At 33.2% G+C, this 27,206-nt stretch overlaps 3 protein-coding genes and 1 long non-coding RNA gene across 5 annotated transcripts in view; all 4 read left to right on the top strand.

Annotated features, from left to right (window-relative positions):
• The first annotated feature begins 1,493 nt into the window (after positions 1-1,493).
• On the top strand, positions 1,494-5,911 carry l(2)k09848 (WD repeat domain 74 lethal (2) k09848). The gene is made up of 5 exons (XM_072525249.1): positions 1,494-1,784; positions 1,834-2,255; positions 2,554-2,756; positions 3,049-3,247; positions 5,530-5,911. The coding sequence occupies exons 1-5, from the start codon at positions 1,730-1,732 to the stop codon at positions 5,851-5,853; spliced, it is 1,203 nt and encodes a 400-aa protein (XP_072381350.1). The 5' UTR covers positions 1,494-1,729; the 3' UTR covers positions 5,854-5,911.
• Positions 5,912-9,380: 3,469 nt separating this feature from the next.
• Positions 9,381-12,078, top strand: LOC140436429 (uncharacterized). 2 transcript variants are annotated; one of them, XR_011950283.1, is made up of 3 exons: positions 9,382-9,738; positions 10,118-10,183; positions 11,920-12,078. It is a non-coding gene; the product is annotated as an uncharacterized lncRNA (long non-coding RNA). The 2 variants fall into 2 exon arrangements; XR_011950282.1 differs by having other exon boundaries at positions 9,381-9,738; positions 10,118-12,078.
• Positions 12,079-13,564: 1,486 nt separating this feature from the next.
• Positions 13,565-14,392, top strand: LOC140435677 (uncharacterized). Its single transcript, XM_072524396.1, has one exon. It carries the CDS (start codon positions 13,565-13,567, stop codon positions 14,390-14,392), a length of 828 nt encoding a protein of 275 aa, XP_072380497.1.
• Positions 14,393-23,597: 9,205 nt separating this feature from the next.
• LOC140436428 (protein snakeskin-like) overlaps positions 23,598-27,206 on the top strand; it is a 33,789-nt gene continuing 30,180 nt past the window's right edge. The window contains exon 1 of the mRNA XM_072525248.1: positions 23,598-23,851. Within this exon, the coding sequence (XP_072381349.1) occupies positions 23,810-23,851 (42 nt within the window). The 5' untranslated portion in view covers positions 23,598-23,809. The remainder of the gene's footprint in view (positions 23,852-27,206) is intronic.

Raw genomic sequence — 27,206 nt, 5'->3', positions numbered from 1 at the left:
GATACGAAGACAATAGGTACGATGTACAACTACAATAAATAACGTTTCTTCGATAATTCAAAATAAGTTTTTATAGAAAACAACACCAAAATTTGAAATACAAAAATATAAAGTAAACTAAGATATTTAAGAAACGATAAATAATAGAGCAAATAATAAACTGAAAGATAATTACGACGAACAAACTGTGATAATAAATGGGTTTTGTATTCTTGTGTACTCTGGTGACGTAACTCTCATCCCCACCCCAGTCGGAAGAGGCAACCGTAGTAAGTATACGAACCGTGTTTCTTACCTTCATTCATGCCCAGAAACAAGACTAGCAGTGCCACCAAACGGAAGGGTGCACAAATAAAAACGGGTGTTGAACTTGGCTGTCCTTGTTACCAATCGTTTAATTTATCTGTGGACTTATGTCCAGTGACTCTCTTCTTCTGAATTTTCTCCCTGCTTAGTGCTTACAAAGAATATAGACGCTTATAGAAGCGCAGTTCAAATGGGCGATTTGGTTACGGTTTAAGAGGGTGGCAGCATAAACTCACAGCATGGTGCCGTGGCCGTCGGCTTAAAACTATCATGAAAATTTCATAATGAAATATGTAGTTAGGGGGAAGTGGGAAAGGAGTGCGAACGGGTAACTTTGCATCTACGCCGAAACAAATTTCGATGTCATTGATTTGCAAACTTTTTTTTTGTTGTCTTTTTTTTGTTTTTTCACAATAAAATCTTTATTGTCAATTTAAATTTTTAATTTTAAAACTTAAAAATGTATGATGTTTACAATATTCAAAGTATTTATTTTTTTAATTGTATAACTTTGAATTAAAAATTGGTTTGTTCCAACACAACGAAAAACCGTCACATAACTTTTTATTATACTGTTTTTCTGCCCAGAAATTAACGAAACATTTTTAAAAAATTTCAATTTAAAAAAAAAGTATTCAATGAAACTTTTTACTAAATTATGAAATTTTCCATTTCGCCAAAACTTCCAAACTTCCATTTCATCCATAATTTTTCAATAACAACAAAAAGCATTCCTGATTTATTTTTGAAATAACAAAATAAACTTTAACAGTACATTTTAATGAATAGTACCTATATGTGAAAGTTTTTACGCTGTATGGGTACTATTTAATCTTGTTTTAAAATAACAACTAGTAGTATCTAAAACATAATTTTCACAATGAATGAATATTGGTGAAATTATTACAAAATAGTCTTAAACTGATTTATACTTAAGATTTGTACATATTTCAATTAAAACTTTGAATCATAATAATTTTTCTAAAAAGATTAAATTATTAAAAGGTAAAATAATATTATTTTCTTTAAAAAATTTTATAAAACGCAAAAATTTAATCCTATTCTACGACCACGCGGCATCTACATATAAAAATATCTAAAGTTGCATTTATTGCCCCACTCTTTCATATTTTGGAAGCAATGGTAGAGCCACAGCTGACATGACCGCTCCTTAGTGGTACCATGTGCAACACGTGCGTTCCACTCGTCCCACTTTTCCTTATCTATATCCCACTTTTTGCTCACTTTCAAAAATAACAGTGAATGATTCTTCTATAAGCGTCTATATTCTTTGGTGCTTATGAAAGGTGATAGATAGTTGACTGAAAAACAATAACAATTAAACTAACCTCAAATTCTGTTTATCACATTTTCACATTGAAATAATGTGCTTCATTTAAATCCTCAACTTTTGTTTTTATAGATGGACTTAACACGATTTAGTTGTTTTGTTGGAACTTCTAGGGGCTTTTTACTTTGTAAGTATTTAAACCTACATATAACAATATATTCATACATCTTTTTTAGCTCTAGGTGAAAAACCAAAAGATATAAAACATGTGAAACCAGAGGCTTCATCTGAAGTAACTGCCCTTGCCTTTAACAAAGATCAGAGCTCAATATTCGTCGGTTTTAAGAACGGTGCCATACAGTCTTATGATCCTTTACTAAATGAATTCAAAGAGACCATATCCAATCTTTCTGGAAAAGGAAGTGTTGTAGGTTTAGGTTTTACAGAAAAAGGTCTACTTGCTGGAAAAGCAGATGGTACTGTGAATATTTGGAGCGGAAAGAAAAATGAACATTTTAATCTCAGTATTGGTAATGAGGGAACACTTGATTGCCTTGTACTAAATGAAAATAGAAATTGTTTTGGAACTGGAGGTGAAAAAAATGATTTGAAACTCTGGGATATAGAGACACAACAATGTATTTTTAAAGCCAAATCAGTATGTATTATTGTATTATTTTATAGAGACACAACAATGTATTTTTAAAGCCAAATTGGATAGTATGTGTCTACTAGTTGTGGCTTATATAGGCCATATTGTATAGTTTTATCATAAATATCATAAAATCTTAATTCAATAGTAGTTTAATCACAATATTGTTAATGGGACTTTTGTAGTGAATATAAAAACAAACATTTTTTTATAAAACAATTGTTTTTGCAAATATTTAGCTGCCAATGACTTTATATTAAGGTTTCTTCAATTTTATATTATTTATGTATAATTACGATTTTAGATGGGCCATGATAAACTTAATTTACCAATACCTACATCCATAAGAGGTATCACATTTTTTCCCGAGGATCTCCATTTAAGTTGCTGTTGTACAAAAGAGGGTCATGTATTGCTATATGATGATAGGATACAAAGGCGACCAGTTGTAAAGTTTCTTGAGCCAAAAGCAAGTTATACTACTATAGCTTGTGCTTATAGGGAGAGGTAAATATGTGTAGTTTCTACGTATTTATTAAAATTATTAACTTACAGGGCAAAGATTTATATACTTTTATCACAGGAAATGTCAATGATTTAAACATTTTAAGTAAAATGTTTTTTCCCTATGTATTCTATAGCCAACTTGGCATGGGAATGATAAATGCATGGATTTATGTGCCTTTTAATGAAAATTGAATTTGTTATTGATTTTTAACTTTTACAAAAAATATAAATTAGGGCCCTTAGTTGCTTGTTTGTGATTATCATAGAAACATTTTAAATAAACAATTTTTAGGCAATGTTTGGTTGGTACAACAAAAGGATATATGCAACTATTAGATATGAAAGCTGGCAAATGTATGAAAACTTTCACAACATTTACAGGAAGTGTTAGTAGTATTGTATGCGATCCATTGGAACCTTATGTCTTTTCTGCAAGTTTAGATAGATATTTGCGAGTTCATAATTTAGAAACTAAAGAATTATTGCATAAGGTAAGTTAAAATCATTGAATCAGTTATCAAAAAAGTTTTTATTGGCTCTAGTGTACTATTTCCAATAAAACCACTAATATAGCTTAAAGCTTTCAGGATTTTGGTGTTGTTAAATGTACTTAAGTGACATTTCTTCTTTCTGAGCATCATAGCACTTTTTCTTTATTTGTTTCTGGTTCATTCTTGTCCTATAAGACACTAGCGAATTGATGATTACACCTAGCAGAATCCCTTATGCTATAACAAGGTAATAACCATGCAATACAGCAACTACAGGGAACATGAAGCTCCATGTTATGGCTAAGGTATAACCTTTATATGGAAACAAACTCGTAGTGGCATTGGTTCTGCATACAATTGGATAGTTGTCGTGTAACTACAAAAGCCTCATGTTGCTGGCCTCTTCCCAAATGTTTGGTTGTGGGGTTATCTAATACTTACATTCCCCGTAATTTTATCCTGACAGAAGTCTTGTAATCAATGGGTTTCATGAAAAAAAAAACCTTAAAAGGAAGTATAAAAACTTTTCCTTGTGCAATTGGTAGATATATTTAATTTAATAAAAATATCCAAAATAATGAATTTAATATACAAATTACATAAGGTGTTTTTATATTTCCTTTTAAGTTTTATTAAACTATAATACATCTTAGACCCAACCACTGGGAATTTTCCATTTACAAATGAATCTATTTCATCTCCTTTGAGTAAGTGTATGAACTGGTGAGATCTTGAGTTACACTACCCTTCGCATCCTACTATCTCCACAACGAATTTGTGTCAACACAAAAAACTGTGGGTTCTTGGCCAGAAGTTCGTGTGGTATATAAGCCTTATAGCTGCTCCTGGAAATTAAATTCAGTGGTGATACTGCCTATTGACAGGAATAGCATATAGTTTTGCACATTGCATGAGTTATACTTACATTATATAGATGAAAGAACATGACAAATATATCATCTATGGTAATCAAAACGAAAATTCATAATTGATCTTTAGTTAGTTGGTCATAAAAACTGTATTACTGTAAACCCAATAATGTTGCAAGAATCTACAGAATTAGTATGGAACATACTAAAAGAGAAGTTATATAAGAGTCCTACTAGGACTCTAGAAACTAGCATGGTATCAGAGATAACAAACCAAACAATAAATCCTGTACCATAGAAGTAAAATTCATCAGAAAGAAGGAAAAATATTTACAAGAAATTCCCAACACCTGTGAACCTAAATAAATATATAGACCAGAGACCAACAAGTTAAAACTGAATACTGGTAGATAATTAATAGCGAAATGGTGGTGGATATGAATAGGGTACAACAAAAATGGTCTGGAAATCATTAAGAGGCATGAGAAGGGATACAAATGAAGCCAAATAACTTAAAAACAATATTGAAAACATTTCCCACATAAAATTTTAGAAGAGATGTACAGGTGATGACCAACAAAAGGCAAGTGACCCAAACAACAAACACATTTAAATATAGGAAAACAGAGATAAAGGTAAAATACTTTGAAAAATCCATCCACTACCTGGATGCCTTCTTTATAATAAAGCAAATTATTGAAAAATCTGTTTAGTTTGAAATACATGTATTTCTGTGGTTCTTAAACCTATCAAATTTATTTGACGATGTTAGATGTCAAGAATACTCTTTTATCCAGACTTAAGCCATATTGCTTTCACTACCTCTGAGGAGAAAATTTATTCATCCTCAAGATTACTCTTTCTGTGTTATCAAGCTCTAGTTGACAGAAGACTCGGCTGTTTGATGTTATCTAAAAGGTTCTTCCGTTCTACATCTGGTAAAATAAAATTGCTGTCTTAAAGCATCTTTATAAAAGTAAAAGAGATAAAAGGCTAGGCAAAATTTTATTTTTTGGCTCACCAATATGTGTATAAACAATTCTGTCTCAATATTCACAAATTTATTTAGATTACCCTGTACAAAGTTTATGAAAAGAAGAAGATAATTGATACATTCTGCTCTCAACATATAGTATGTGATACTCTACCAGACCCTCTGGTAAACCTTCACCATGCAGTTTTTCACCCACCCTCTAGCATTGACCATTACTCCTTTGTTCTCTTCCTCTTAGATACCGCATTATTGTTGTTTCTTCTACTGTAGTGTGAGGATGATGTTGACACTGTCCATCTTAGTGTCCTTAACAGTATAAAATCAGTAGTTGATGTAAAATGTTTACCATTTATATGAAATATGAAGTCAACCTTTTGGTATTATTTTTGTTATAACTATTCACTATTGTTATGTTTTAGGTATACATGAAAATTAATTTGACGTCATTGTTAATAAAGCCAGTCGTTAAAGAAGAAAAAGAAGAGACTGCCGAAAGGACAAAAGATAAAGAAACTATCTTTGGTGACAATGAAGTTGATGAAGGTATTGATGAGGAATATGAAAATATTTTCAGCAATATGGAAGTTATAGGTGAGAAATTGAAGAAGAAGAAGAATAAAAATAAAAGAGAGATAGAGGAGAAACAAATGCAGTTGCCTGTAAAGAAAACTAAGAAACTAAAACTAAATACGGATCAGGAAAAAATAAAAGTCAAAAGGAAAATAAAGTCCAATAAATCTTGAAGGATATTTAAGAAAAATGTTTTTTTATTAAGGCAATAAAATCGTTATAAATAAATAATATGTGTATTAATTTTTCATAACATCAAATTAGGTCTTAATCACCAGTATTCTAGGGCGATATACTGATTCCAATGTTTTTCTAACAATTCGATGCCTTTTTTATAGAACGAATTTTCTTTAAGAATACAATCAATCCAGAATTCACTTTATCATCATCATTTTCTCTGACCACTGACACCCAATGGTCGCCCGTTGGAGTAACGTTTTATATCCAAAATTGTTACTTCCTAGTTTGTCTTCTTTGATGAGATTATTTCAGTGTCATGTATATTTTGCTTCCTTGACTATAGTTGACCATGTTTTTCTTTCCGTTGCTTGTTTTCCCCATTCTCGTATTCTTAGTTCTTTTAAATCCTGGTTAATAGGTACCATCAAACCATCTCTTTCTGGGCCTACTTCTCGATTTCTTCCCTTTTAATTGAATGCTATGTTGTAAATGCCAAATCTCATTTTTTCAACAAATTGAAAAAAAAACCTCTTATAATTGATTATTTTGGAAAAAAAAATGAGCGTAATATGATATGACTACAGGATGCATAACATTAATATTAACGAAAATAACCTTAGGTTATACAATACAAGCATTTATGAACATATATGCTGTATTTAAATAAAACAACGTGTTAAGTCACCGTCTGTTAAAACGTTGTTTTGTGGAAGTAAGGGGGTTAAAATGTTTTAAAAATAAAAAATGAAGTACACGTGAAATTAAGAAACGTACATATTATTAACGAATCACTTATAAACTTATTTTATATACATGCCAAAATAATATTCACTCTTAAGATTTTGATAGTAGCTTACATACTGTGGTAGAATAAATTGGGCAATACTTAATAAATTGGCATGTTTTTCTTTTTTAATTGGTAGTGGCCCTTCATAGGCTTCTGTAAGTTCAGCAAGAGTGACTTCAGTTATAGCGTTTTAGTGGACTTTAAAGAATAAGATGACCATGGTTGAATAGTGTTGTTGGATTTTCTTAACCGTATAGTATTTGGATCATCTGAGCTAATTTGTATCCACACTGACTGAGTTAAATTTTTAAAAAGTGTTTGATACATGTAGATAACTTTAAATGGGTTTTTAACTCCAACTTTTGCAATTTCTGTCCACTGAAACGGGATATAAACTGATGAAAGTTTCTTGTTGCGTTCTATGAGGACACAGTCTCTATCACAGGGCAAAAAGCTGTGCCCACTAGTTAGAAACTTTTGCTCAATTTGGGTGAAGTATTTTTCTAACAGTAATAGTCGAAGTAATGTTATAACTTTCCAATTGTTATTTTGGCCGACACATCTATCTGACCAAATAACAAGTTTTTTTTCTTGGCCTGGATCGAGACGATTGAAGTTCAGTTCAGCTACATAAAAATTAACAATGCTGATGCTATCTCAGTGGAGCCTCGATGCGCCATTACTTCGTTCCACAGCATTGTTGTAGCAGTATCAATGTCCATATTATGAACAGCGTAGTTATACGAAGAAAGTTGTCGCTGGTAGAAGATTGACGAGTGAGTTAGATTAGGACAAAAAAGAACTTAAGCCAATACATAAAACGACATAATTAGCATTTAGTTTTGCAATTTCAGTATCTTGTCTTAATATTTTGTAACCTGCTTCCGCTCGCATATCATGAATTTTACTTTCAATTTCTATTTTCTTTCTTTCACATTCACAGTTTAATTCACAATTAATCTATAGTAGAGTCTATTACCAGCCTCTCTGCGACGTTTTCTAATATTCTGCTTCCACTTATCAATGTTAAGCTTTTGTGTTTTCCCTCTGTTAATTTGGGTACCTAATCACTGACTTGGTAGTAATAACATCCATTTTACCTCGAAATGACAAATTACACGATTGAAAACGTTGACTTACAAAATACCTGCAGAAAATTTGACGCGAAACAAGACTCACTGTTACACATACAACGTTGGTACACCGAAAGTTGAAGGTTTACTAATTTTCAAACTACCAAAAAAAAGGCAAGTTAAGTCTCATAATATTCACACAGTCAGCAGTACATTATTTTGTACCTATAAAACGTTGTTTCTTGTATTGACGGTTACAACATATGAAAGTATTGGCGGTTACAACGTTGTTCCAGCATTGCATTCAATTATTTTCTAAGTACTGTTTCTGTATTTCTCTTATCATCCATCCTTTCTACGTGTTCCAAACAACTCAGTCGCTTACTTCGTATTTTCTTTGTGATAGTTGGTCTATTAAAATATTCTATGTATTTCGTGGTTCATTCTTATACGCCATTCCCTATTCTCCTGTATAGGTCCATATATTTTCCTTAAAATTTTCTTTCCCATCTAAGAAGTCGTTGCTCGTGTTCACTAGTCAAAGTCCATGTTTCTGATGCATAAGTTACTACGGGTCTCATAACTGTATTTTCATTTTTGGGTTAATAGATACTAATTTTGACTTTATAATATTCTCTAGGCTGTGGAGGCATTTGTTTCTAAGTGAAATTCTCGCTGTTACCTCATCATCGTTTTTATTTCCTTCTGTAAATATTGATCCTAAGTATTTGAAATAGTCTCTTTCAAATTTTTGTCTTTTATTTGTACTTTTTCCCGAGTTGTTTTCACGTACTGTGTCTTTGAGACATTAACTTCTAGTCCCATAGTATGTGCAGCTTCTTTAAAATCTCATCTATATATTCTATATGCATAAATCTCATCTAGCTCTTTTAATATCCAGCTAATTATGTCTATATGGTGTATACGGTGTGATTTTTGTCCGTAATAATATTATCTAATTCGTTTTGAGTTTTTCCATTAGGACTTTGCCATGTCCATCTTCTCTGTGGTTTCTTTTTGAAAAAATTGTTCATTTGGAATAGTTCATGTTGCAGCATGAACCTTAACAGTATTTCGCCACGTTCATTTCTACCATCCAAGCCAAAGTTTTTCAGTGGTGTTTCTGTAGGGTTGGATCTCATTCCTGTTTTGGCGTTAAAATCACCACATATAACAGTAAAATGTCCTTGATGGTCTTTAAGAGCAGGTTCGATATCATCATAGAATAGATCCACTTTTTCTTCGTCATGGTCTGTTGTTGAGGAATAAACCTGTATTATTTTCATATTATAACTTGTATTCAATTTGAGAGTAAGACAAATCACTCTTGTGGAAATTTTCTTTAGTGATAGGGGAGAGTTACATAAGACTGGACGGTTCCCAAGTAGGGACACTAGCAATTCTAGAAAATCTGTAACAAGTGGCAACACCTGCACTGGAAGAATGAAAGCTCGCCATTCAGTCGTATTGTCACGTAAACGACACGAGGCTAGCACATAGTACATAAAAAGAAATAGTAGTGCAAGAGAGATAGGGCAGCGGGGAAGTTTGTTTGGACGATTCCAGTCGTACGTAATGGCGGCGGCGCTACAGTCACTCTAGGTGGGGGTATGAGACGCATGTGCCGTGGAAGAATTGAAGTTGAAGAATGAAGGTTGGTGTTGTGTTGGTTTGTTGGTATTGTATTATTTGTATTGTACGCCATTGAAATATTGCAAGTTGAATTTTGTTTTGTCTTTGTTGTAATCATCTTATTGATTGTTGATGATTGTTGATCGTTAAAATGGAACAAAATAAAAGAAAAGAAAAAGCCAACCATGTTGTGTTCCTGGTTGTAAGGACCACACAAGCAGTAGATTTCGTTTTCCAAATCCGAAAAATGAAATGGACACGTTGGAATGGTTGAAAGTAATTAAGAGAGGAGTATTAAACAATTACCTCTTACTGTTTACAATAAATTTCGTGTTTGCTCTAGACATTTTACAGACGAAGATAAAGTGGATTTTTACCAGCAATAGGTAAGCACTGTACCTCATAGCAAATGTTTGTTAGCAAACTTAAATTAAATAATATTTTGTATGTTTAAACTGTTATTGTTTAAATTAATGTTAATCCTATCATATGAATCTTACTTATATATTTTAAAATCATCAAAACTTATAAATCTAATTGTACTTAATTGTATTCCGCAAATATGACTTTGATTTTTAATATAAGTATTATGAATATTAATTGTAGTTAATTATTATAAATTTTGATGGGCCTTCTGGGCAACATATTATTTGGGTTCATTTCTGATGATGATAAAGATCAAGATATCTAGTACTTGTTTATTTATTAGTCCAACAGATTTATTTATTGGTTATGTTCTGTTAAAATATTGTATTTAAATTTCAGGCTCTCAGAATGCAGCAGATATTGAAGAAGAAGAAACTCAAACTATAAGGTTTATTGACGTACATGGTAATATCAAATATTCTATATTCTTTGGTAATATATTATAAAAATATGTCTTTACATTTTTCATTCAGTAAGTGTGCCAGATGCTATAACCACTTTTAAAGCTTTGCTTGTAAATAATTTTATATCTTTTCATTCACCTGAAAGCAATTGTGAAAATGATGTTAGTGAGGGAGCATTAGATGCATTAGGTTTTTTTTTAACAGGTGAGGTATTACCAGGTTGTAAACCTTTGGCACCTGAAGTGAATGTTTCACTTCCTCTTTCAGTTTCAAATGTTATGAGAACTCAGGTGGGAAGGTGTACTGTAACCTATGTTGCAGGATATGTAGCAAAGAAAGTATTGAAGGTTTCCTGTGAGCAATGTAAATATAATATGTTATTTAGAGTAAAGAAAGAGGATACAGATTTCATTGAAATTGAATTGTTTAAATTTTTCACCATTCAACTGTAAAATCCATTCAAATACAGGTATAAATATATGTAAATTTATTGTTAGACTTTCTCTGTATATGTGGTGTAAAAGTGTAAATGCAATTGTAAATGGCAGAGACCAGAAGTTTATTAACTTACTTAAAAATAAACCAGACTACACTATGATAGATCCTATGAAATTAGTAGCTCACAGAAAATATGAAAGTAGGAGAAAACAATTTTGTAAGTACAGGTCATAAGTGTAATTAAATTATTTCCAGTATAAAACTGTACAATTTGTATGTTATTCATTCTTGTTTACAGTTTCATATTTCCATTTTGTTGTAAACAAATAAAATTGTGTTTTCTATTTACTGGACTCATATGGAATCTTTAAAATTCTTTTTATTGTTTTACATATATCTTCATCATCAAACATTTTCCATCTGCTCCTGAATCTAGGTCTTTCACAATTGCTTTCATCTGTATCTACCTTGTCTTATAGAACAAGGGTGAACAGTTTGGGAGAAATGCTATGTCCTTGTCTCGCTCCCTATTGTAGTACATAGTTACATATTTTACTTTAATTATACATAATCACATATTTTCCTTTTATTATACATAGTTACATATTTTACTTTAATTATACTTAGTTACAAATTCATGAAATTCAAAGAAATTGCATATAATTTGTGAACACTGTGTATTTAAAAATTCTCCTTTGATGTAAGTTCTGGAAAGAATGTTACTTACTCTTTGTTTACAAAGGTTTTCAAAACATTTTAATTGTAAATGAATGAGATATTTCACTCGCCATTGTAGTACATAGGTACATATTTTACTTTAATTATACATGGGCACATATTTTACTCATAAACATAGTTTATTTTTTATTTATATATGTTTGTGTGTAAAATACATTAGATACATAATAAATCTCTAACATATACACACACACACACACACACACACACATATATATATATATATATATATATATATATATATATATATATATATATATATATACACAAACATACAAATAGCATAGCAAGACTAAAGAGCCTCATGCTGCTCTGCACTATTCAGTAAATATATAGATGAAACTAGCCTCCCATAGCACATCAGCGTGGTATGGGGGGGAGGGTGAGGAAAGCCTGGGGAGCATTGGGGCTCGAAGGAGTGGTCCCTAATTTACTAGGACCAATCTTTCTCACCTCAATGAATTGTATGCCTGAATGTCCATATGGGTATGCAAGTCTCCGCAGGTAGGGCTTACTTATTTCGGTTGCTGCTTGTGTGTAATTCCATATATCATTTTGCAGGTTGCAGTGAATAGATGGTTAAGTTCAGAATGGAGCCTAGTTTCGTGGATACAGGTGAAGACCACCACAATGGCAGTGATGACGATCTTTATAATTTATTATATCTCTGTGATTCCTCAAATTTTATAAATTACAGAAATAAATAAATTTTTAAGAATATCTGTTTTTTATGTTGATGTTTTAATGTAATGGAAAACAGATATAGTCACAAAATAATAAATAAAAACTTTTCCTGTGCCAAAACATATGTCTCTATCTGATATGTTATACATTTATGGTATACAAAATTGCATAAGTGTATACTACATTTTTGGACAGAGAATATATTTTGGCATAGAATAAGTTTTTATTTATTATTTTATGACTATATTTGTTTTCTATATAATATTCGGAACATTTTGAATTTCCCGCCTAAAATTCAGAAATTTATTTTTTGAATTTCCCGCCTAAAATTCAGTATATCTTTTTTGAATTTCCCGCCTTAAATTCAGAACCTACATTTTGAATTTGCCGCTAAATTTTTAGTTCCCGATTCCGAACTTATTTGGCGCTAGAAACTCTCTCCCCACTTTTTCTCCGGCACTTACCTTACTAGGGGGGGTATATACTATGAGGCTAGCATACCGGTAGCGTTCGTCAGAACAAGTTGTTAATGTTTACATATTTTTTTAAATTTATTTACGTACAACATTATAGTGAATATAGCGTTAATGGTAAGTATCTGTGAAACTTAACGTTATTAGTCAATAACAGAGTTTATAGTCATTGCATTTCACTGTAAAGTATTTGCCACTAAAGCTTTTGTTTAATATCGGTTAAGATTTTTACAAAATGGGTGCAAATCTCTTAAGATGGGACAAAGCTAAACTTCCTAAGTCGGGACGTCCCATCTTAAGAACTAAAATATGGCTACAGATATTCTTCTTATACCTGCCTACTTTTAACTAATTAAATCATTAATTACTCATAAATTCTTACATATAACGGTAATTCATTCTAAAAACATTTATAAGTAGGGGTTCAGTAATTAGATTATACCCAAGGAGGTCATACTATTCTAACCTTGATTATAGCTAAGTAAAGATAATGTGTCATTAAAAAATGTTTTATTCAGTGAACTCTATATCTCGTAAGTGGCACTGATATACTTTTCTTTTACAGATGCCAAATAGAAATCCAAATTCCTATTACAAAAGAAAAACTGATCGTGGAAACTGGTCCGTTCAAAATATGATTCTAGCTGTACAAAAAGTTCGGAATAACGAACTATCGCTTCGAGAAGCTGCTGACAGATATAATATTCCTAAAAGTACTCTTCAAAGACGAGTTACAAACAAAAATAAAATCGTGACCGAAAATGACAAATATCTTGGTCGGTTTAGGCAAATATTCTCAGTTGAACAGGAACACAAAATTTTAGATCATATTCTTGAAATGGAAAAGCGATTTTTTGGAATCACTTATAAAGAACTTCGTTGTCTGGCATTTGACTTTGCCCAAGCCAATAATATTGCTAACAATTTTAATAAAGATACTCGAATGGCCTCTAAAAACTGGGTTTATGGGTTTTTGAGTCGACATAGAAATATTTCTCTGAGAAAACCAGAAGCAGCCTCATACGCTACAGCTACAAGATTCAACAAGAATGCAGTCCAAAGTTTTTTCAACAACCTGGAAAGTATTTATAATAAACATCACCTCACTCCTCACTCCAGATAGAATCTGGAATATTGATGAGACCGGAGTGACCACCGTCCAAAAATTATCTAAAGTTCTTGCTCAGAGGGGTAAAAAGCAAGTGGGAGGTTTAACAAGTGCCGAAAGAGGAGTTAATGTCACTATAGTAGCTGCTATGAGTGCAAGTGGCAATTTTCTTGCGCCTTCTTTTATATTTCCCAGAAAGCAAATAAAACCAGAGCTGATGGACAATGCACCTAACGGTAGTCCGGCATTTCCACAGGACAAAGGATGGATGGATCGTGATGTTTTTTTAAAATTCATAAAATATTTTGCACAACAAACCAGACCTTCGAAGGAGTGCAAAATTCTTATTATTTTGGACGGCCATTGTTCGCATACAAAAAGTTTAGACGTTATAAACTTTTGTCGCGAGAATGGTATTATTTTATTATGCCTGCCACCACACTGTACGCATAAAATGCAACCCCTAGATGTTTCGTATTTTAAATCATTTATAAGTTATTATGATTTGTATCTTACTAGATGGCTAAAAAATCATTGTGGTCGTACATTTGGAATATATCAAATCTCAGGGGCTGTTGCAGAAGCATTCTCAAAGACATCTTCTGTACAGATAGCGACAAATGGATTCCGAGTAACCGGAATTTGGCCTTTTAACGAAGACGTATTTCAAGACTGCGAATTCGCTCCCTCTAAAACGACGGAACAATCAGTGAACAATGAAACTACATCACAGGTCAATAAATTACCCGTAATGATGGCTCATACCTAAGGCGTAAATCAAGTTGAAATGTATGATAATCCGATTCCTTCAACCTCAAAACGGTCTGTTTTAAGGTCACCTAAAGATGGCGATTCCGAAGATAACAGACCGATACAGAGAAGCCAAATCATTCCTATCCAATTTCCGACATCCAAGGTAAAAGTGACTGATATTAGTCCGCTACCAAAGGCACAGAAAAAGAAAGGTAAGACTTCTTCTAGACATTCTCTGAAATCCACGATACTCACAGAATCGCCGTATAAAAATGAATTAGAGACGTTGCAATCCACAATCCCGACTAACAAGGTTAAATCTGTAAAACGAACTGTAGTTATGGACCACAGCGCTCGAAATGCAAATATTAGCAATATCACAGTCGTCACTTCAACTAAAGATGATTCAAACTGCATTGTATGTGGAAAGAAGTACGCAGAGAGTAGTGAAGACTGGTACAACTGCAAAATATGTTCAAATTGGGCTCATGAGTCTTGTGGAGTAATAGATGATCTCTATTTTATTTGTGGAAGTTGTATAGAGTAATGTCCCTTTTTGAGAAACCCAACGGACCATCTTAGGATTCCGGTTTCTCATGATGGGACATTCACTCTTTTTTTTTAATAACAAAAAACGAAGCATATTTTTTATTTTTTATTTAGTTTATATCTAAAATGTGTTAATAATTAGAATAAAGTTTCATTTTATTACCTCAACTTTTTTTTTAATATCTATAGATTTTCAAGTATTCGTTATAAAAAAAAATGTCCCAACTTGGGTGACTCTCCCCTACTATACTTGTTTGGAGACGCTTGTGTATAATGAAGCCGGTTCCTCCCAAGGAATTATTGTCGTCACCTACGTGGTAAAAGCCATATCCTGATTTTAGATTAATTAAGTATTCGCCACGTCTTCTGACTTTGCTGAGACCGACTATGTCCCACTTTATTTTTCTGTGTATGGAACGTGCATTATATGTTCCTATATAAAGTGTCGTCTTATTCGGATAACTTGTTCCTGTCTTTGTCAATTTTTTGTCCCCCCTTCCCAGAATCCGTGGAACAGACTAATAATTTATCAGTGCAAGATTCTGGAAATGATTTTCTACTTGACTGGGGTATTTGCGTGTTTTCAACTGACATTCTCATGAGGGGTATTTAACCTTTTAAATTGTTTTAATGGTAATCTAAAATTTGAAAAATTCGAATTTTTCGCCCCAAATTTTTAATAATTAAACAACAACGCCGACATTTCTGCAGAAAATGAATGTTTTCTTACTTTAGGTATAATTGAGTGGAAAAACTCATCAAATATCTGGCTATTAAGAAGTCCTAAACACAATTAAAATTTGCTGATTTCCCTGGAGCGATATTATTTTCTATTATTTTCTGTTTAATTTTGTTTCGGTATAATTATAATGGATCCTATAATGATTCTATATTTAGTTTTGGAACCGGTTTTGTTGTTGTCTTATGAAGACAACAAAACCAGATATTTATATCGACCGAATACAATTATTATTAAATTCTTTATAAATGTAAATTAAAGGATAACCTGAAATAAACTCACGCTTTTAAAACTTACGTCATCCTTTCGTTGTAACGTAAAATATGTAGTGAAGTTGGCTATGACATCATTTTGATCTTGAGCATGAATATGTATGTATGCCACAACCTTGCACCTCACGGTTATATATGATATGACTATTACGTTAAAATTACATTCAGGTCAGGTATTTACCTGTTTGATACACTCATAATGTGAAATGCAGATAGATTTTATGTTTTGGTTTTAATAATAGGCATTTAATAAGATAACAAGATCGCTGCTACTATTTTATGTTTCTTTTATAGTATATATATATATATATATATATATATATATATATATATATATATATATATATATATATAAATATATATATATATATATATATATATATATATATATATATATAAATAAATATATATAAAGCTCGAGTATTACAGTCAGCATGCCACTTAGCGAAAAGTGTGGAAGAAAAACTCAAAGATAGGCAAAGGCTGGCACCAGAGAAAATGGAAAGCAGAGGATCTTTTTCTAGGAATCATTTTTTAAAAGATTCTATCGGAAATCCAACAGAAGTTTGTCAAAGCATGTACTTAAGCACCTATGACATTTCTATTAAGTTTTACAGCATATACCAGCCACTGTTCCCGTGAAAAATCTTCTATTAGGCATTAGCAAACTGCAAAGAAATGAAAGAATTTTAGTACAGAAAAATATTTAATGAAGAATATAATCTTGCTTTTCATCATTATGCAAATGATACATGTGCGAAGTGTGATTGATTAAATCTATTATAATAAAACATTCTTCTTCTTAAAGTGCCTATCCGTTCCGGATGTTGGCGATCATCACGGCTATCTTTACTTTATATATTGCAGCGCGGAACAGTTCAGTGGTAGTCGTGTTATATCACTTTCGTAAATTTTGAAGCCAGGAAATGTGTCTTCTTCCCGATCCTCTCTTACCATTTACTTTCCCTTGGAGAATCAGCTGGAGAAGGCCGTAACGTTCTTGATTTCTCATTACATGTCCTAGATATTCCAACTTTTTAGTTTTGACGGTCATGAGAATTTCACATTCTTTCCCCATTCTACGCAGGACCTCCACATTAGTAACTCTGTCAACCCAGGATATACGTAAGATGCGCCTATAACACCACATTTCGAAAGCTTCGAGCCGATTCATAGATGCAACAGTCAGTGTCCATGCTTCCATTCCGTAGAGCAGAACTGTGAATATGTAGCAGTTCAATAGACGGCATTTTGTTTTTAATGATATGTCTCGACTGTTGAAAATGGTTCTCATTCTAACGAATGCTGCTTTTGCTTTTATTATTCGCTGTTTAATTTCTGTTGAGTGGTCGCATTGGCTATTTAAATTAGTGCCTAGATATGTATATTGCTCGACTCTTTCGATATTCTGTTGGTTGATTGTAAGATGAGCGTTTAGTATTGGTTTTTTACTAATTGTCATAAATTTGGTTTTCTTTATGTTAAGAGCTAGTCCGTATCTGTTGCTGACTTCTGTTATGCGATTTGTTAATATCTGTAAGTCATTCAGATTATCGGCAAAAACTATAGTGTCATCTGCATATCTAATGTTATTCAACCATTCACCGTTTATTAGTATTCCTTTCGCACAACCGTCTAAAGCTTCCTTAAATACCCATTCAGAATAAATGTTGAACAGCAATGGAGACAAAATACAGCCCTGTCGTACTCCACGTTCTATTACAATTTTATCAGTTAACTGGTCTTCTATTTTGATTTTGGCCGTTTGATTGTAGTAAATGTTTCTGATAATTCTAAGATCTTTGTTGTCAATTCCAATTTCTTGCATTAGAGTCATTAATTTGTCATGTTTTACTCTGTCAAATGCCTTCTGGTAATCTATAAAGCATACGTATATGTCACAATTCACATCCCTGCATCTCTGAAATAGCACCTGTACAGCAAAAAGGGCCTCCCGTGTTCCCAGAGCATCACGAAATCCGAATTGTGTTCTTGTTAGTTGTTCCTCACATTTTGTATATATTCTTTTGTGAATGACCTTTAGAAATGTTTTAAGTAAATGGCTCATAAGGCTTATAATTCTATAGTCTTCGCACTTTCTCGAATTGGGTTTTTTTGGAAGATTTATAAAAGTTGACACTAACCACTCTTGGGGAACCACGCCCGTATCATATATACTGTTAAATATATTTGTCAACCATTTTATGCCATCATAGTCCATAAGTTTTAAGAATTCTGAGTGAAAATTATCAGGGCCTACTGCTTTACCATCTTTGGTGCTTTTGATGGCATATTTTACTTCTTCGACTGTAAATGGTGGTCCAGATTCGCAATTGGTGTTTGTTGTAATACCAGTGTTACTTCGTATATCTTCAAAAGTTTTTTCTACGTATTTAATCCAAATATCTCTTTTATGCTCTATTTCCAGTACTATGTTTCCCTGATTATCTATCAGGAATCCAGTGTTCTTGTGTTTATATAAGCCTGCCGCTTCTTTAATCTTTTTATGGAGGTTAAATGAATCATGTTTTTGTTGTAATGACTCAATCTCTGTACACTTCGAGCTAAACCAATTTTCTTTTGCTATTTTAATAGCCCTTTTTATTTCGTTATTTATGTTGTTGTAGTAATTCTTATTATCTTTAGCGTTTCTTCTGTCTTCCATCATACATAGAATCTCCTCCGTCATCCATTCCTTTTTATTTGTTCTTTCAGGTTTTAAGTATTTCTCTGTTATTTCCTGACTTACTTTGTGCAAATTTTCTAGTTCTACATCTGTGTTATCTGTTTCTGTACGGGCCCATGGTTTTTCTGTACGAGCCCACGTTTTTTCTTTTAGGCGTTTTTGTACCTTTTCCTTTACTGTTTTATTTTTCAGTTGGTTAATATCGTACTTCATAATTTTTGGTTTTTAAACTTTCTTTAAACTAAGTTTCATTTTGGCGATAAGTGGATTGTGGTCCGAATTTATGTCGGATCCCGGGTACGCTTTAACAGATGTTATAGAGTTTCTAAATCGTTTGTTAATAAGAATATAGTCTATTTGATTTCGTACTGTGTAATCTGGAGTATCCTGGGGAGATTTCCACGTATATAGTCGTCTTGGAGGAAGATCATAAAAGGTGTTTGTCACTATGAGCTGTTCTTCAGTTGCAAATTCAATCAAACGGTCTCCGCGTTCATTTCGTTTCCCTAGACCAAAGGATCCCACTAAATTTCCACTTTGTCCTTTGCCAACTTTGGCATTAAAGTCTCCCATTATTAGTATTATTTCGTTTTTCCGAATCCTTTTGACAATATTAGTAAGGTCATTGTAAAATTCTTCTATGATTTCTTCTGGGGCGTCCGCTGTAGGAGCGTATACTTGAATAATGTTTGTTTTTATGGGAGTTGTGTTTAGCTGAACTAAGAGCATCCTTTCTGATACAGGTACAAAGTGACTGACACAGTTGGCGATTTTATTATTCATAATTAGGCCCACTCCATTTATATGTTCGTTCTTAAGATTTCCTGAGTAGAATATTTTGTGATCTTTGATAACTCGGTATCCCGTATTTGTCCAGCGCATTTCGCTTATTCCCATGATATTAATCGAAAGTCTTTCCATTTCTTGAATGGCATTATAGATTTTTCCCGCCTCGTACATTGTTCTAACGTTCCATGTACCTATCTTTATGGCTGTTTGCAATACTCTTAGAGATCCATCATCTAGAATGTAGTTTGGTTCGTGAGGATTTCTCTTGATAACGACCTGGAAGGCCTCACGGTTTGAGCTAGATTTACCTTCCCTGCCGGATCTTGAATTCCGATTTTCATGATCAGTAGTCGGAATCTTAAAGTTTTTTATCACCATGATAATTGTACTAGAGATACTTACAAGAAGTCTTTAATGCAGTGGTTTCTCCTTGCCTTCTGCATCCTTATGACGTTCACTAAAAGTCTTAGTTCCTCCGCCTTCGAAGCCGATTTCTCAAACTCCAGGACAAAAGAGTGCCCTAAGATCGCAGTATCACAGCCGCTTAACTCATAATGTGAGTGTCGCCTGTGAGTATCTGGAATTAAGCCTACAGGATTTTTACTTCCTACAGCCTTAATCCAGTAATGACATTACTGCTGCCTAATGTCATATCCTCAGTTGATCCGCGGGTACTTATTTGGCAATGCCTTATTCGTACCTGTCCTGCATATCTGCAGGAACTTTCCCTATCAGCTATATGGGACGTGCCGTGTCGAGGTTGAGGATATCCCCCGCCCAGTCTGTCTTCCGTGAAGTACAGAAGAGCCCGTACTCAGTTCGGAGCTCCTCCTCCACGAAAGCGGAGACCGGCCACGGTCACATAATAAAACATACCTTACAGAAAATAAGGTATATAAAAAGATTACAATAGAACAAGATTTAAATAACCATTTGGAGATGGCTCAAAGCTGCTATGAAAATAAGAAAAAATATAAAGAAAGAAGTAAATTAGATCCAAGTTATGTTAATGTTTTATTTGCTTTTAAAAAATGTTTGCCGACTCCCTTCTTGAGAAATGGTGTACCGTTTTACAAAAGACAACCGTGGGTCAATAATCTAACTCTTTATAAAACAGATCATATTGGTAATGAAGGGATTTGTTTTTTATGGAACGAAACTATAGCAGGACGTGGAGGTCAAGAAATAGCTTCTTGTTTAAGAAAGTTTGTTTTGGATATTTCTTCAAAAGACATTAAAACTTTTAATTTCTACAGGAAATTATCTTCTGAGTAAAATAGAAAAATTTATGTTGCTACAATGTTCTGCAAGATTTTAAAGGAGCTACCAGACACAAACTCATTATTTGAGATAAATCACTACTTTATGGAGCCAGGGCACATCCATATGAGGACCTATACGATACATGCATCCATTAAAAAAGCTAAAAAAAACTGTCATGGAAATCGATGTACCACATGACTGGACAAATTTTATTAAAGCAGTTTACAGAAAAAACAAACTTAGCGTATTTGAGGTGGGCCAAGAAGAATTTTTAAATTATGGAGATGTTCTAAAAAAAGATTTAACTCTCAATGCACACTACAAAAAACAACTTCTTGTGGATATTGTAAGTGAACCTACGCTGACGTCACTTCAATTTTGAAAAACTTTAACATCAAAGATGCAATTATTAATGCTGCGTTTGCTTGGCAGCAAGTCAAACCTACTACACTGATTAAATCGTGGAAGAATATTTGGCCCAACAACCCACTCTTTCCAATAGAAGTACATAAATAAAGAATCCAATGACCAACCTGTACAAGTTTTACTATATGCTGCCCTTTATATTTGCAACAATATGACTAATTCATCAGAAACAAGAGAAGCTTTACAAGAGTGGATTTTAGAAGACAATCTCAATGATGACTTAACAGATGATGAAATAATTAAAGAAATGACAGAATCTGATGGACACGTGACCCAGAAAGCACAGGATGAAAAATCTTTCATCGTCAACTGTGATGACGCTATATTGGCTGCAAAAACTTGGATGCGTTCGTGCGAGGAGAGAATATATGACTTTAAAAACAATTTGATGGTAAAGGAGATACAAGAACAAGCAATTACAGACTGTCCAAACAAGAAAAATCAAATGACAATCAAAAGATTTCTTCAAAGTTTGACCACAGTGAGACAAAAAATTAATTATTGGCGATATTTATTTTTTTTAATCATCGATAAGAACTGACAGCTGCAGCCATAATAATTTTTGGTATTTTATGTATCACTTCCATAAATATAAAGGCCTGTAGTTTTAATTCAAAAAGTTATGTAACTTTAAAACAACCTTGCACATGTCTCAGTGTGTACCACCCCTGTTACACATTGAGACATGTTACTAGTACACAGTGAGACACATGATATATTTAATAGTTCGATAATAAAAATAAAAAAAAAGTCAATGTAACTTCGTAAAATACTTATATATTTCCCAAGAAAACATAAGAGCTGATATATGAAATGAAGGCTAATTAGCGAACGTCTAGATGACCAAAATTTATTTCAAATTTATTGTAAGATGCTGTCAGTCCCTTGTTATTGCGAAATGGCGTTGGATTTGGCCTTCTTTCTCCAAGAAAGGAATATCAGGAACAGTGGAAGATACGAAACACGAGGCACCTATTTTGTTGGTTTTACGAATAAAATTGACCTCTACTTCTGAATTGTTGCACGATACAACAAATCCCACGTAAAATATATTTTTGGACTTTTCTTTAAATCTCACTAAAACATAGTCACCCTCTACAAGGTCACGATTGCAGTCAAATGCTTCATCATCCACTGGTCCTATCCAAGAATCATCGTTATCATCACTATATCCCAAATTAAAAACTGGTTCACTTTCATCCGAAGAACTCTCAATATCCACAACACGTGTATCTGGTTCCGTTTTGCTTCGAGCGCATCTTTCTCAGGCGTGCTTACGAGGATCCTACTTTTCTTCTTCTCTCTCGGTTTCCCATTAACTTTTCTTGCCTTGGCCTTAGGATATCCTTGCAACATCTCTGGTGAAATGAAATTTTTATTTGCTTTGGTAGTTATAGAGGGTGTTTCAGGACTTGGGTCTAGAGGAACAGAGTTTACAGCCGATGGTCCTGGAAGGACGTTATTGAAGGACTCTCTACAATTTCCAAAAGACAATCTGTCCTTGCCGATCCAAGAAAGTCGCTCTCTCTTAAAACATTTGGATTGAAGGGATATATCTCTGTTTTTTCAAAGGCTGACCAAATATTTTGAGGTACGAGAGCTTTATCGTGTGCTGTACCAACCAACTTAGCTATATTGTATATTGTGATGGGCGCTCCTGGATGATTCAGTAGCCAAGCCTCACATGCAGCATTAAAATATGTCTTGAAAGGCCCAAAGACAACAACATCCAAGGGCTGGAGTTTGTTGCTACAATGTGGGGTCAGCGTCAAAATATGGACACCTACTTCTCGAGCCTTTATAATTACTTCCACTGTGACGTGGCTCTCGTGGTTATCAAATATTAGTAGCGACGGATTTTCTTTGAAACTGCTGCTGTTTATAAGTTATTATTTACACATTACACACTGTATGTTCATTAAATTTATTAGCTTCCATATTTCTTTTAAGAAACATGTTTTAGTTAGCCAAAATAGGTGTTTCATTTGCATATTAATCTGTGTAGCATTTTACTCATAAAATTTAAGAATATTGCAGGCTACTGCTAACAAAACAATGGTAAATATGTAATTATATTAATATATAATCCGACGCCCCTTTGGTCCCTTACCTGCCGGATTATCAAGATACAACTATAGTTCTGTAGGGATTTCGTCAGGTTCACCAGCTCTTCCACTTTAGCATTTTTTATTTCTTCTTTTAAAATATTTGATCCGGATTTTACTCTTTATTTGTGTAAGTTGTTTCTGTTTGCAAATATTTCATGTATGTATTCAGTCCATTTTGTAAAAATTCATGTGTGTTTCTTAGTTACGGCCAGTTAACGATACGTAACACAACAAAATTAAAATTTCATTCAACAACATACAAACTTGCCAAGACGCTCCTGTTTGAAAATCATTGAAATTTTTAGCTCCCTCGTGTGTTGAATGGTGCCGAAAGGTAGGGAGTCGGCGCTTCGGTTTCGAATCTGTTCATCTTCGTTCAAATTCGTTCATTTACCAACAAAAATCTTCCTGCAAGCTCTGCAAGTAAGCGGCAGCCAGCAGGACGAGTACGAGGACAAATCGAGCCATCGAGCGTTGTATTTTTTGCCTTGAATCTTAACACATTATTCTTAGTGAGTCAGAGGAAGGCGTAGTGTTCGAAGTTTGTAGAATCAATATTTGAATTTGCTCGTTTAAAAAACATTGTGAATTACATTACAAAATGGCAATCAGTCGGTTATCTATTATCAAATTTTTGGAATTGGTAAGTTTTTACTTGTTTTTTTTTTAAATTCTTCACAATAAAACTATTTGATATGAGAATATGGAAATAAAAAATATGAGGTTTAAATGTAAAAGATTTTAAAGCATTCAAATCTTACTACCTAATTATTATTTATATCAACAGGTAAAAATTAAATGACAAAAGTTGACAAAAAGGTGACAAAAAAATTAACTGTTCTTTTCATTATATTACAAAAGTTTTTTCTTGAAGACAATTTGTCAATTTAATCTAAAAATATGAATGAAATCACCAAATAATGGCTAAATGTACGCCTTGTTCATAATCAAGTGATTATTTTCGACCACTCTTTGTGTGCGGTCTTGTTTCTCTGTCTCTTCGTTAACCTGTATCCATCTACTCCTGAATGTAGGTCATCCACAATTGTTTCCATTTTTCTCTGCCTTGTGCCAATATTATTCACTGTTAAATACAGTTGCTTTATTTATTTTAATTCTGTTTAAGACTTTGAAGTTAATTCCAATACTAGCTTTATTTGTCAGTTTAATGACAGTTCTTATATTTACACGGTATAATATATCTTCAAAAAGTTTTATCTGTTCTCATCTCTCTCACAATCTTCACATATTCACCGGGAACTTCTGAGATTTCTGTATTTTTTAATTAACTGACTTAAAATAGAAATTGCGTCTATTCTGTTGTTGATCTGTCTTGCATAAAACCAAACTTATTGGATATAATACACTCAGATGCAAAAAAAACAACGGAGAAAGTTTTGGTCAAATTAAAAATATTTCAATTTTTTTATTTTCAGCCCTATTTTGATGATTTTTTAGCACGCTGTGTAAAAATTTATAAAATTTAATTTAGCATAGTGAGTTTGTTAATAAAATTTTGTATTTGACCTATTATGAGAGGTAAATCGAAAGGTGGTTTTTTATCCTAAATTTGAAACGTCCTGTGGAATAATTTCGTTAGCGGATTTTTGAAAAACCTTATTTTTCGGTTGCAACCATGTGTTCTAAGTAGTATGTTTTTTGTTTTATGTGAAAATATGGATTGGTTCGTTTTTAGTAACGAAATGACTTTGCCACCCACAATTTACGACTTTTCCTATTATTACCATTATCTTTTGTATTAACACTTTCGCTGCGATTACGAAAAATTCAATTATTATGTTGTAATTGACTGGTACTATAGAATTCTGCATTTAGATACACCAGTCGCAATAGACTGGTAGTTCTTAAGAAATGTGAGTGTGATTTATCATTAAATTTTTAAAGATTTATGTATAGTAATAGTTGTATACATACAAGGAATATACAAACTTGCTGGAAACTGTATCAGTACCAGGCTATTCCTTTTGGTAAAGCAAAAACTGATTTTTTTAAGAACTGCATATATTTTCAAATAAAATAAAATCTAAACTTTTAAAACCAAGAGTTTTAAAATTTTTGCATTGTGTTTAAAATTAAAACGTCGTAAACATAAAGCAGGTTTTTCCTCGCATATGCTACAGTATGAAGTAACTTTAGTGACCTTTTTATCAGCTTCTTTACTTTTCAATATTTTCCTCAGCTTCTTGTAACATTCCATATAATTTCGCCTTTTTTGGTACCAGGTTCTTCGGGTTTGGTCAGTATATGTTTTCTTCTCCTAATGCAAAGAACCGCACATTTGCCAGATGTGCTCTGCAGTTTCTTCTTCGAGGTGACAGAATCTGCACAGGTCGTCATCTGATAATCCCATCAGCTTCAAGTATCTATTCAGCTTACAGTGCCCTGTTAGAAGACCTACTATGGCTTTGACTGTTTTCCTGTCTTTGCTTTTAGGTCTGCCGTATTATTTTGGCGAATGTTCTGTAATGAACTGTTTCGCTTGTCTTTCTCCTGGTGAGTTCCTCCACCATTTCAGAAATTTGTGAGCTATCCACTTCCTTGTAGCCACTTCTTGTTACTGCAACGCCGCAGAAGGGTTCCGGTCCAATGAATGTCATTGATGAGCCTTGTTTGGCCATTTCATCTGCTTTTTCATTACCCTTGTGACCCTCGTGCCCCGGTATCCAGGCTGCCGTAACCTTGCTACGGTCTCCTAGTTTATTTAGGGCACACACACAATCCCATACTAGCTTAGAATTGACCTCTACAGAATTGAGTGCCTTAAGCACTGCCTGACTATCTGTGAAGATGGCAACTGAACAGAACGTTCTTTCCCGCCTTTCTATTTCTTTCACGCAGTGATGGATTGCCGTTATTTCCGCCTGGAAAACTGTCACATCCTTAGATAGACTTACCGGGAAATGTATCCCTTTATTTCTCCCTACTATGCCGGCTCCCACACCCTCCGATGTTTTTTTTTTTTGAGCCATCCGTGTACCAGGTAGCAGCAGCTTGTATGGGTACACCATAAAATACTAAATTAAGAAAGCTACTGATAAACTAAATTTTATGTAAAATGTTTATTTAACTACAAATCATTCATTTACGCTGCAACCACTGACACAAAACCTTTAAATAACAAAGAAATTTAAAGTAAATAAACAAAGCATTTTAAATAAAAGTGCAAAGTTGTTTGTTTTTTGAAACATAATATATTTACCAATAAATTCTATTATTACTACACCGTAGGAATTCTACCCATTGTACATTTTACGTGCGTGGGATACCAAAATAACACAGATTAGCTTATTATGACTGGAATTGAATTCACGTTTAAAAAATTAATTTTTCTATTTTACTAAGTATTTTGTACAACACTAGCAGAAAAAAAGCTCATTTTTAAGCCCCGCCAAACAGAGGCGCCCACTTGCATTGCATCCCTTGCCGGCCCTGGTTGTACATCTCTCTTTTATTTTGTAAACACAGGCACAAATATACGGCTTTTTGTTAGTCCGGCATTTGTCGCACTTCCTAAATCCTAATACTATTAAGCAAATCTGTTTCAGCCAATTTGTTTTTGTCTCTCTCCTACGAAAGCTATCCACACTTCCCCAGGAATATCATCTGGTCCAACTGGTTCACATTTCTTTATTATTTGAAGTAATTAAGCAACCTCAAATGAAGTTGCTCAGTCACTGAGTGAAGTAGATTTTAAAGATAGCGTAGAAAGAATTTTCTTTAGAATAAGAACTTACAAAGTGCGGCGTTTCTTCGTCGTCAGAGTTTATTGTCGTTGCATATCAGTGTATAATCTGTGAGTAGTCTGTATTTTTCAAAGAAATTACGTGGTGTATGACCCTGTTTGACATTAACTATAATAGTATCTTGTTACTTCGTAGGAGAATCTTCTAATTATTAGGAACATTACGCCGCCTATGTGATCGTGTAGTCGTATAATCATTTAGATAAAATAGTTTAAAGTATCTATTAAACGGTCA

This window comes from Diabrotica undecimpunctata, chromosome 3 (assembly GCF_040954645.1).
Source record: "Diabrotica undecimpunctata isolate CICGRU chromosome 3, icDiaUnde3, whole genome shotgun sequence".
Taxonomy (NCBI): Eukaryota; Metazoa; Arthropoda; class Insecta; order Coleoptera; family Chrysomelidae; genus Diabrotica; species Diabrotica undecimpunctata.
Note: the sequence above shows the minus strand (reverse complement) of the source record. Positions and strands in the feature narration are given on the sequence as shown.

Coding starts and splice junctions, on each gene's coding strand:
- LOC140435677 (XM_072524396.1), top strand. CDS start 13,565: ATGCAGTCCAAAGTTTTTTCAACAACCTGGAAAGTATTTATAATAAAC.